General features: G+C 39.2%; 1 protein-coding gene across 2 annotated transcripts in view; it reads right to left on the reverse strand.

The window, feature by feature from the left end:
* The window catches only part of FAT4 (FAT atypical cadherin 4), a 178,279-nt gene that overhangs the window by 47,150 nt on the left and 118,592 nt on the right, over positions 1-12,537 (reverse strand). For both annotated transcript variants that reach the window (XR_009048802.1, XM_057706084.1), the window contains exons 8-9: positions 10,805-11,055; positions 4,461-8,810 (exon numbers count right to left, since the gene is read on the reverse strand). Coding sequence is in view for 1 of the 2 variants with exons in the window: in XM_057706084.1 (XP_057562067.1) it covers positions 4,461-8,810; positions 10,805-11,055 (4,601 nt within the window). In the remaining variant the exon portion in view is untranslated. The remainder of the gene's footprint in view (positions 1-4,460; positions 8,811-10,804; positions 11,056-12,537) is intronic.

Consider the following 12,537-nt stretch of genomic DNA (forward strand, 5'->3'; position numbering starts at 1 on the left):
TATATGATAATAACTATATCTCTTCGTATCTTTTTGTTGCAATTGTTCTATAATTTTTATCTTTATACTTGTATCCTCACAGGATGCTCTCCACAAAGATTCCCTGTTGAGCTAATAGTTAACCACTCCCTGTGGGGTATTCTTAGGATAATGTCTCTCAACTTATATCAATTTATAAACACTTACTCTCCTAATCTTTAGCACAATTTCTAGCTTCACATGAACTATTCAGTACTCTGTGTGTATGTGTGTGTCTGTGTGTTTGAGGGAGAGAGATGGGGGGCAATGGCTGAGAATTATTTTAAGCAGAAAGTTCATTAACTCTCACAGCTCCAATGTGTAATGCCACAGACTTTAAAAATCACTGAAAGAAATTCAGTGAAAGGCCACAAAAGTTAATAGAGTATGAAAATATAGGTGCTTTGAAAGAATTCTGATGATCCAAAAATATCTGAATATAGTACATACAGGCTTTAAAGAAGTCTTCACTAAGGCACTAATACTTAATGTTAACAGAAGTAAAATCTAGCCAGAATGAATATGTAAAATTTCATTCTGTGAGGCACACGTGGGCTTAACTATGAATGTTGTCTTCTGACTTATTAGCTCTGATTGGTTCTAAGATGTTTTGGTGCATGAGCTCCACCTTCTTGAGTCAGATTACCTGGTAAAGACTAGCTGGATAAAAGTAACTCAAAATGATACTTGAGGGATTACCTTCCCTCAAGAACATTAAGCATTTACAGACATTTAAATAATGCATTTCTAATTTAGTGTGTGGGTTAACAATGTCACCATGGTTTTTGATACACTGTTTTCTGCAAAACAAAACAAAGAAATAAAACTATCAGACTTTATCTGCTGGTTTTACTGGATGGATTTTGAATACAGAATTTGGAAACAAAGGATTACATTAATTAAAAAACATAAGATTTATATGAAGTATTCAATTATATGTTTGTTTACATCATTCCTGATCAATCAGATTATCTCTAATTATGCAGAGACTAAAGTGAGCTCTGAGGAGAGACCATATGTAAAATTAATAGATTATTTCAAATGGCTTTCCTTACAGAAAGAGGTTATGATCTAGTTTTTGGTAGCTCTGGACCTAGAGTCATCAGAGTCAGCTCAGCTTCCTAAACACAACATAAAATAGCAGCAATGAGAGGATCTTTCTATGTCAGACATTCTCTGTCGACACTCAGCTCCACTCCTATCCTTCTACATTGAAGGGACGGGAAGTTGGGAAACTATCATCTTTCCGACTCCCTTCCAGCAAGACGCAGGTTTAGCCTCTGCCAGTGGGTGAGTTGAATGATATCTGAAGAGTGAAAACAAAGCAGAGACTGTTGTCCTGAGAATCACTCGCTGCAGCACTGCAGAGATGATCAGCAGTGGTTTCTGGAAATACCTGCAATGCCTTTATTGCTGAAGTTAGGGGTGAATTTTCCTGACCTTCACTCTTATCCAGTTTGAAGATTCCAATATCTATCTCATAGGCTTTTTGTGCAGTTTAATTAGAATGGGACAAAACATTCTTAGAAGATATCACAGGCTGGCCATAATACTCTCTAGCAAGTACAGATCAAAATGTGATGAGGTGTGACAGGCATATAAAGAGAAAAGGCTCTGAAGTAAAGCTTACAGTCAAAACTCAGCTCACTTTCTGTGCTGTGCCAGAGGCAAGTCGTCTAATCTCCAATTCCTCTAAGATCCAATTATTTTTGTCTTTAAATGGGAATGATAAAAATAATCATTTAATAGAGTTGTGAGAACTAATAAATAAATGAACAATAATGTCTCTAATGCAAAGAGTTTTAAGCAGTGTTTTAAATAGTCACTTGATAAATGTTATTAATATTTCATGATGAAAGAAGAATATACCTAAAAGTTTCAACAACTACATTTAGAAAAGGATGCACTGTCTGTTAAATGACATGAAACAAAGAAACAAATTAGAGAGAAGTAAAGTGAAAGGGCTAGTTCTGTGCCCCATCACGCAGTAAGCAACGTTCATGCTGAGATCGGCACAGGGTGCCCCGCTCACACTCACGGCACTTTCCCTCTTCCCCATCTATTACCCATGCAGTCACCCTTTCTTCATTCTAGGACTAAGTGTAAATTCACTCTAAGTGTGAATGGGTGTATTATACTAAAAGGGACAAATAAATAATCTTGATTGTTGAATTCCCAACAGAGGAAGTAATTTTGGGGGGGCGGGGGTGGGGGGGGAAGAGTAAGGAAGGTTTTCTAGAGACTCTGAACTCATAGCATATATGTAAGCCTGCTATTCACGATCCTAAGAGTACAACTCTGGTAAGACTCACAAGTACCTTGTGCCACTGAGGCTTGTCTTTACAGAAATCTTATGACATGCCTCTACATCTACCATTATGCTAACACTACTTCTAATGCTACTAATTAGCATTGCTACTTATTGAAAGCTGGGCTCCATGCTAGGTGTTTTACAAACATTATTTTTACTCATTACAACAATCCTAAAAGATAAGTAGGTATGATTATTCCCATTTTACAGATGGGGGAGTTGAAGGTGAGCAGGATTAGGTGACTTCCCCAAAGCTATAGCTAAATCAAGTTCTGTCAAATTCCTCGATTCTTTCCAAATATATGTTTGCTGCTGCTCTTCTTCATTTATATTTCAAGGACAATTATTTTGTTAGAAGGCAAAGCTTATGTGACCTACTTGGCTTATTCAAACTTGCCTTGTATCAACATGAAGCAATTCAATTCTCCAAATGTAAAGCTGTAAGTATATATACAATGGGCATCATTCTACAATATGATATCCAAATACATTTTCTGAAAAACTTCTTTTAAAATTGTATTCTGCAAAATATATACAAAATTTAAAAAAAACATTTTTTGGTTTTACCTATTTCACTGTACTTTAAATTGTGTTTATGAACACTACAGGGCAACCTAATGTAATACATATATTCTAAAAATGTATTACTCAGAGCGAAGTAAGCCAGGAAGAGAAAAACAAATACCATATGCTAACTCATATATATGGAATCTAAAAAAATGGTACTGATGAACCCAGTGACAGGGCAAGAATAAAGAATAAAGATGCAGATGTAGAGAATGGACTTGAGGATGTGGGGTAGGGGTGGAGGTGAGTGAAGGGGAAGCTGGGACGAAGTGAGAGAGTAGCATTCACATATATACACTACCAAATGTAAAATAGATGGCTAGTGGGAAGTTGCTGCATAACACAGGGAGATCAACTTGATGATGGGTGATGACTTAGAGGGGTGGGATAGGGAAGGTGCGAAGGAGTCACGGGAGGGAGGGGATATGGGGATACATGTATAAATACAGCTGATTCTCTTTGTTGTACAGCAAAAACTGGCACAACAGTGTAAAGCAATTATATTCCAATAAAGAGCTAAAAATAATACAAAATAAAAATGTATACTGTGCAAATTACAGCAGAGAAATTGTCTCTCTTCAAACTTATCAACAGCATAAATTTATACACATTTGAAGGTGCACTAACTACATATCAGCTAATAAATAGGTGATCGAGAGATGGATGGATAGATAGAGATAGAAACAGAGATATATTTATAAACATACATCACACATTTGAAGGTGCACTAACTACATATCAGCTAATAAATAGGTGATCGAGAGATGGTTGGATAGATAGATAGAGATAGAAACAGAGATATATTTATAAACATACATCATGTCCTATTAGGATGCCAAAGACTAGTCAAATAAATTTGCTCAATATGTTTAATTCTGTTTCTAAGATGTCAAGGTACATTGTGGCTCAGTTACCATAGAAATCAGCCTATGATACTTTCTAAGCAACTACTACAAAAAACAAGGCATTTTAACCTCAATCTAAGTCACAGCTTTTGCTGCATTCTCTTCACAGTGTGGGTCAAAGTTCAATAATCCTAATGATAATTATGATAAAAAAATCATAAAAATGGTGATGATAAAATGAAGGAATCAGCAACAATAAGTGATAATTGTATTTAGGACATAAAATGGTCCAGGTCTTATACTTTAAGTACACCATGTCCGTTAACTTTAGAACACCTTTTGAAGATAAGATGCTCTTATACAAGACAAGAACTTAAATTCCGGAATAAACTGTGCGAGCTCACATCCCGACTCTACAACAAATCAACAGAGTCACCTTAGAAAACCAACTCAACTTCTCTCCACATCAGCTTCCTCTTCTGTAAAACATGGAAAATCATTATCCCTACTTCACAGGTTTCTTGTGAGACATAAGTGAAATAACTACAGATAAAGTGCTTAGAACAGTATCGGTCCAATAGTAAATGCTTAAAATATTTGCTATGATTCTGCCTATTCTTTATGGAAAATCATTTGAAAATGACAAAGCTCATGACTTTCTATTATACTTAACGTGGTTAAAGTCTTGGTGGAAAAAGAAAAGCCAAACACTGTCATACCTGTGTATCCAGTTTTGCAAACACAGTTGAAGCCTCCTGGAAAGTTCTGGCAGATGGCACCGTTCTTGCAGGGACTAGGCAGGCACTCGTTGATATCTCTCTCACAGGCCCGGCCAGTGAAGCCATCTGGGCAGCTACATGAAAATCCTCCCACTAAATTGTGACAGGTGCCACCATTGTGGCAAGGGGACGGAAGGCATTCGTCTATGTCTATTTCACACCAGCTGCCAGCATAACCTGGTAGACACTTGCATAAGAAAGGCTGCAAAGGTTCATTTGCCACGATGATGACTGGAAGGCTCTCGTGGCTCTTTAATTCGGAGCTGACGGCCAGTCTCCTTACACAGCTCCCTCCATTCTGACATGGGCCGGGAGCACAGGAGTCATGGTCCACAGATTCTACCTTCACTCCACTCTGCCGGAGGAGGATCTCTTTGATGCTTTCAAAGAAGGTGGCTACACCACTGGGATTCACATACTGATTATGGTTTCGCTTCACAGCTGCCAAAAGAAACGTCCTATTGTTCCCTTCATAGGCCCCATACAGTTGCACAGCGGTCCCAAGGCCCGTCAGCTGTGAACCGGCAATGCGTAAGAAATGAAGGTAGTGGTTGGTCAAGAAGTCCTTTACACTTGGCACACCGAGACGCAGTAGGATGCTGTTATCCACTGTCGCGTTGGAAAATCCAGAGAAGAAAACTCGGATATTGCTCGTGACCGTGCTGTGGACGCCATCGTTGCTAAGGACAGTCAGATCGAACGTGCCATCCGTGGACCTTGGCTGGGAACTCAGATCACAAGTGCCCCTTGGAATACTGAAGAGGCTCGTCACTCCCGAAGTCAGGGAGCAGTGGAAGGTGTCTAACACATCGGGATCCTGTGGCTTCACGGAACCTAAAATCCCACCAGGAAACAGGTTGCCATAATAATTAACAAATATCTCCACCGTCCGAGACTGTGAAGGGTTGTCATTTTGGTCTATCACTGTGATATGCACAGTCCCTGTGGAAGACATCTGAGGAACGCCGGAATCCCTAGTGACCACAGACAGATAGAAGTCAGCAATCTGCTCTCGGTCAATCTCTCTAGTCGTGCTCAGAACTCCAGCAGTGTTCAGACTGAAATAATTGGTGGCAGGACCTGTGCTCAGCAAGTAATAGGTAAAGGGGCCTTGATTTGGAGGGAGATCAGGATCCATGGACTGAAGGGTCATCACCAGAGTTCCTGGGCGTTTGTTTTCCATAACGTCTCCCTCACTGACGGTCAGCATAGGCCCGTTATCATTGATATCTTCTAGGGTGACTAATAAGGAGGCACTTCCTGTAGCTGAGGGGGTCCCTGAATCCACAGCCAAAACCGTGAGGTTATAGATGGGGAGGGTTTCTCGATCTAATTCTGCAGTGACCGTGATCTGTCCTGTCTGTGGGTTAATGGAAAAGGCACCATTTTCATTCCCCGATCCAATAAAATAGGAAAACCTACTCCAGCTGGGAACAGAATCTGAGTCGAAGGCACTGACGAAGGTCACATGAGTTCCAGTCGGGACCCCTTCACTGATCTGAACACTGTAGATGTTTAGACTAAAAACGGGCGGGTCGTTGGCGTCGAGCACAGTGACATTTACAGTGACCTCATCTACGTCTGCACCCCTAATGCTGCCAAAATTCTTGGCCAGTACCTTCAAAGATACCCTTTCTTCTTTTTCTCTATCAAGAAGTCCAGAAACATAAATCTGTCCAGTCTTCTTGTTGATCTGGAAACCCTTCTTTCTACTGTTACCAAAAATCAAATAATGCACTTCCCCATCCGTGCCCAAATCACGGTCACTGGCAAACACTTCTCCAACAATAGTACCTTTAGGAGCTGCTTCTGAGATTTGAAAATAGTAAAGTTTGGAAACAAAACGAGGCACATATTCATTTGTCCCTTTTAGTTGTATATTAACCGTGGCAAAACTGCACCTCTCTTCATCGGGGACATTGAAAGCTTTCACAGTAAGGTGGTAGCTCTGCTTGGTTTCAAAATCCAAGAAGCCTTGTGTGGTGATGACTCCTGTGTTGGGGTCAATGACAAAGAGGTCGCTGTCAGATGACTGTATGGTATATGCAATCACAGCATTGGTTCCAGAGTCAGCATCTGTTGCATTTAGGTGGATAACTGTGGTCCCACTGGGGGCATTTTCCAAAACAGTGGGGAAATATTCATCAGGGAGGAACACTGGAGAATTGTCATTCACATCAATCACGTCTACAGTCACGCTGCAGTAACCAGTCCTTGCCACCCAGCCTCCATCTGTAGCACTAATAGTCATTTCGTGTTTCTGGCACAGCTCATAATCAAGAGCTTTGGCTAGTGTCAATACACCTGTGGAGGAATTGATTGCGAAGATGCCTTCTTCATTTCCCGAGGAAATACCGTACCTAATCAAGCCATTCATAGCCGTGTCCCTATCTCTGGCGGAAACGGTTCTGACGGTGGCCCCAACACTGTGGCTTTCAGGGATGGTTGCACTCATGTGGCTCTGAGAGAACTCGGGTGTGTGGTAGTTCTCCTCCGTGACTATTATCTGGACAGTTGCTTGGGATGAAAGCGGAGGGTTTCCCTTATCCTTTGCGGCGACGGTGATCAAAAAGTTTTGGTTCAAGTCAGATATCAGGGGAGCTGCCACTGAAATCCACCCTGTGTTATTGTCTAACTTAAATTTTCCCAAATGATTCTCATTCGCAATGAAATACTCCACTTCAGAATTCAATCCAAAATCTTTATCATCTACTGCAGTGACTTTGATTAACTTTGTCCCAACTTTAACATGTTTGGTGACCGGAGTGAAATATTGAGTTCTGAGAAATTGTGGTGCGTTGTCATTACTGTCCACTGTGTTGACGGTGACTGTTGTCTCACTAAGTAAGGCGGGGTTACCTCGATCTGAAGATGTCACTATGAAACTATGTCTGTTGATGTTCACGTTACTGAAGCCACTGACGTTTTGGTATTTTAAGACCTGCTTATTGAAAATCTCTCCTGTGGTGGCATTAATCCTGAAGTACTCTGACTGAGATTTTATGAAATAAAACACTTGTCCGTTTGATCCCTCATCAGGGTCTGTTGCAGATACCTGAGTCACTCTGGAGCCAATTTCAGGAAGTTCGGGGCAATCTAAATAATAGGATGGTCTGCTGAATCTTGGAGCGTTGTCATTGACATCTGTCACAAATATTGTGACATCTGTACTTACGGTCCACCCAGAATCATGGGCAGAGACTCGGATTCTGTAACGGTCTGTGTCTTCTCTGTTTAAAGGTCTACTAATTATAATATCCCCAGTGCTGGGGTTAATTGTAAATGGGAGACTTGTGTCCATTATAGAATATCTACTAATTGCATTTACACCAATATCTTCATCAGAAGTTGTGACGCGGGTAACTGTGTACCCTAATGGGGAATTTTCAGGAACATGGGCACTGAATATTTGTGAAAACCTAGGAGCGTTATCATTTTCATCTAAAATGTTAATGATGACTTTTACTGAGGTACTCTGAGAAGGGGAGCCTTTGTCGGAGGACTTTATGGTTAGCACATACTGAGATACCTTTTCCCTGTCTAAAGGTCGGATGCTTCGAATTTCACCAGTGGCACGATTGATACTGAAACTATGTTCTCTGTTGCCATTAAAAATTTCATAATCTAACTGTCCATTGGGTCCACTGTCTTTGTCCACTGCAGAAACAGTAAGTATTTTTCGAGGAGAAAGGTTTTCCAATATTTCAGATACAAATGGATCTTTCTTAAAAACTGGGGAATTATCATTGACATCTAATACTGTTATGTCAAGTTTCTCATAAGAGGAGAAAGGAGGGAAACCTCCATCTCTGGCTTCTATCCATACAACATATTTTTGTATCTTTTCAAAATCCAGAGGTTGACTAATGGACACCTGCCCCGATAACTGATCAATCTGCAATGTGTTGCCAAGATTCCCACTTGCAATATAATAGGACAAAGGTTCTCCTCTCAAGGAAGACCCCGTTATGGTAGTGACAAGAGTGCCTACTGGTTGATTTTCAGGAAACACAAAAGTTTGTTCTTTGGCTCTGACTTTAGGAAAATCTGCTTTGTTCACAAATCGAACAGTCACTGTTGTAGAATCTGTCTTTGGAAATGAGCCACCATCTTTTACATGTACAGAAAAAGTCACTTCTGAAGTGCCATTTAGTGGTCCAGCTGCCATAATAGCTCCTCTCAATGGGTCAATGTGAAATTTTTCAGAGTTTCTACCCGAAAGAGAATAATGCAGTTCAGAATTGGGTCCAATATCAGCATCTGTGACAGTAACCGCAAAGACGAAGGAACCTATAGAAGAGGGAGTGTGCAGTTATAATCTCGTGGAACCCCAATAAAACATTTGACAGTAAGTTAAAACACGATATTAAAACTATATATAAAACATTACATTGCTACCAGGCATAACTTTATTTTCCCATGACTACTAGGGGAGCACGGTATCTCTTATATTGTCTCTGAAGTTCCCCAGTCAAATCTACTTAGCAATAGTCCACAGGGACTGACCTACCATTATCTACCTAAAACCCATACAGTCTACTGAATTTAATAATTTTCAGTGTGCCTTTGAGAGAAGCACAGGCAAGAGCAATGGCTAATCTTCCCGAATTATAATTCCTAGGAGAACAATATGTACATAACATAAGTTCCAACTAATACAATAACACAGGAGTTCTGCTAAAAACTATGTTCTGCCCAATGGGGGAAGAAAAAGATAATTGCTCTGTTATATCTTAAAATATTGTTGAATTACCTTTTACGTAACCATGTCAACAAAAATAATGTTTAAAAATTATTGTTGATTCCTTATACCCACTGTTTTATAGCAAAACTCTTTTATCTGTGAGCTATTCTCATATGAAGATAAAGTGTATATATGTGTGTGTGTGTGTGTATATATATGTCTTAGAACAATTATAAAGTACACACACACACACACACACAATTATAAAGTAGTAAGAAATAAGAATTGAGGAAGAATGAACTCAATTTGGATTCCAAAAGTCAGTGCTTGGGATGAGGGCCAATGGAACAGATTGTAGAGAAGATAAGCTGAAAAGCTGCCATAAGGATGTGTTTTCCATAAACTTATTCAGAAACCTTTCCCAAACCTGCACTCCTACCCCTACAGAAGAGTTTGTGACATAAGTGAAGAGTCTCTTATTTAAAAAAGGCCAGTGATTCTGATTAATTACCCTATGTCTAATGAGGGAAAAAAAATGCTTAAGCCTCACTCACTTTGTACAGGAGATGTTATAGTGCATCACTGCACATTGGGTATAATTAGCATCCTGCCTGCCAGCATCTCTGCAGCTGAAGGGCCTCCTCAGGCATTTATGACTTTGATATTGACATTTCCTTTTGATAGGAAGTTGGCACAAACATTTATGGATTTTATACTTTCAACTGGTATCAACTAGACCTTCTCAAGTGAAGAGAAGATCAAAGATCACTAGAGGAGAAATCCTGGATCTGTCTTTTTTTCTAATTAAAAATATCTTAAAGCAAGGAAAATTAAATTAATTATGGCCTTTTATTTGGTATATTTTCCTGTCTCAAAATTTATGTCAAAAATTACCAACGGCAGATGATTTGTGCCGTGCCTAAGAGAGTAGGCCATTCTTTGCAAAGAAGCAAATAAAACCAAACTAAATTTACAAGAGATACAGAAAGATAAATACATGTTGTCAATGTTAAAAAGGTTCATCAAAGGTTCGTTACACATACTAACAGAAAGAAAACTGCCCCCATCAAAACTAGAGTAAAATATTTATAGTAATAATTAACTAGAAGGATTCCTTCATTAAACCTTTTGAAAACTTATCTATGAAGCATTGACTAAACTATTCATTTTCTACTAACAAATACAGTTGAAGGCCTATTACCGCCCAGATAATGTTTCAGGTACTAGGATATGGTGTGAAAAAGGAGATCATGTCCCTCCTATCAGGAAACACACAAATTACATCTCCGGACAGAACCCCCCTTGACTACAAAGTGAAATGTATTCTAATCTTTAATAATATTCAAGTATAGTGAAGAATCAGCACTAGGAAAGGTGCGGCAATTATAAACTCTTAAATACAATTGGTCTGGGAAGAAAGAATTAATTTGCGAGATTTGATACTCCTTCAATTTCTTTAGGTAAGAATTGAATTTTAGAGGATTTGCAAACTTTGGCTGTATCAGAAATACACATATAAAAATAACAGAAATGTAATTACAGAAGGTGTCCAATGTACAGTTTTTATGTATCTCTGACAGCTCAGAGTTGGTTTGGTTACCTGGAGGAGTAGGAGATGGGATGTGTGTGACATAAGGGTGATGTTGAAATCTTGGTGGGTTGTCGTTGACATCGGTCACTGTGACGAGCACACTGGTGGAACTGGAAAGAGGCTCCGGGGACCCAGCATCACTGGCGACCACCACTAAAGTATAATTCTCTTTTGTTTCCCTGTCTAGCAATGCACTGGTGATGATCTGTCCTGTGGATGGGTTGATGGTGAACTGGGAATTTCCACCAATGATCCTATAACTAAAGCAGAGAGCAGACATGGGCATATTTCTTCCAGTTTTAATGCTGCAACATCTATTTACTATAATTTAACGACCAAGGCAGAAATGTCCAGAAAAACCTTACAAGTAAGATCACACAGCAATGAAAGAAGATGGTTAGTTCATATTTTATGTGAACATCACATTAACAATCTTTATTGTGAGATATCCTATGACCTCAAGCAGGTCCTCACAAGGTTTGTGGGCTTCTTAAATCATGCAAGTCCCCAGAAGACTATTGTGTTTTAAATAAACCAGCCTGAAAACATAAATCAGGGCCTTGCTCTAATATTGTGGTCAGTGGCCAGGATCACAAATGAACATCTGTTAAGTGAATCTAAAAATTATTTTTCTGCTGTGCACCATAATATACCAGGAAAGATCAGTGGAAGATCTTATTCTTTAAAGATAAAACACTGTATCTGACACTTATTGACTATACAGAACAACTCAAGAACTGATTATTTATACAGAGACATTCCTAGTTACTAATTCTTTCATTTGCTATTCCTCATATGGCCATGCAGCTTTGCTTTCTTGTTGTAAGGAGAGGTATGACATCTTCATGGATATTTTGATGCTAACCAGATTGGTTAGCGGGCAGGTGTTTCCACTGAGAATAGCTTCTCTTCTTTCTGAAGTAAAAAGCTATCTGTATATATTCCTGAGAGGTCAGCTAGGAAAGAAGTAGCTAAGCTTGAAGGTTCAGAAGTTGGCTGTGGTCCATAATTTTTTAAGTTGGAGGGTAGTGAGGAAATAGATGTCTTTCAAAGTTTTCTCCTTTATGCCAACAAAGAAATGCCCTTGTTGGAACTAACTGGTGTTTCTATAGTTTGGTTTGTGTCCATAAAAACATAGCAACAGCAAGTGTCTAATAGAAACAGCAGGAAAAATCCTTGCATTGCAGCCGGTGCACATTCCTCCCATTAAGTCCGTCGTTTAAAACAAACATTTCGGCATCTTCATCCTTTTTTAGAGACATAATAAACTGTTGGGGAGCTTTTTTTAAAAAAAAAAAAGAGGTGCTATAAAATGAGAGCTAAATAGGAAAAGAACAGAGAGGGAATTTGGTTGAGAAATGATTTCGATATTGATAAAGTACTTGGTATCACTCAGATTTGAACACCCTTTGACACACCCATGTGCCAGGATCTGGAGTGAGAACAGCACTGACTCCATTTCCTGGACCAGGAGGAACTGTCTATAAAGTGTAATTACTACCCTTACACAGCAGAAGATAACTATTCCCTTTATCAAAATAAAAATATCAGAGGTTTATAAATGATTTCTCAAAGTCAGAAATCAGGATTCATGAAATAATCATATTGCCTCATCTTTTGGAAAAAGTCTGTAGAAAGCTGAATTATGAGAATTATGTGATTTTATTTTGGGAAACTTTGTTTCTCTCAGTGGGTGTGAAATTACCAGATAGTGCGGGAAAAGTGCTTTGTAGTACCACAAG

The sequence above is a fragment of the Hippopotamus amphibius genome, chromosome 13, assembly GCF_030028045.1.
Source record: "Hippopotamus amphibius kiboko isolate mHipAmp2 chromosome 13, mHipAmp2.hap2, whole genome shotgun sequence".
In the NCBI taxonomy this organism is placed as follows: domain Eukaryota; kingdom Metazoa; phylum Chordata; class Mammalia; order Artiodactyla; family Hippopotamidae; genus Hippopotamus; species Hippopotamus amphibius.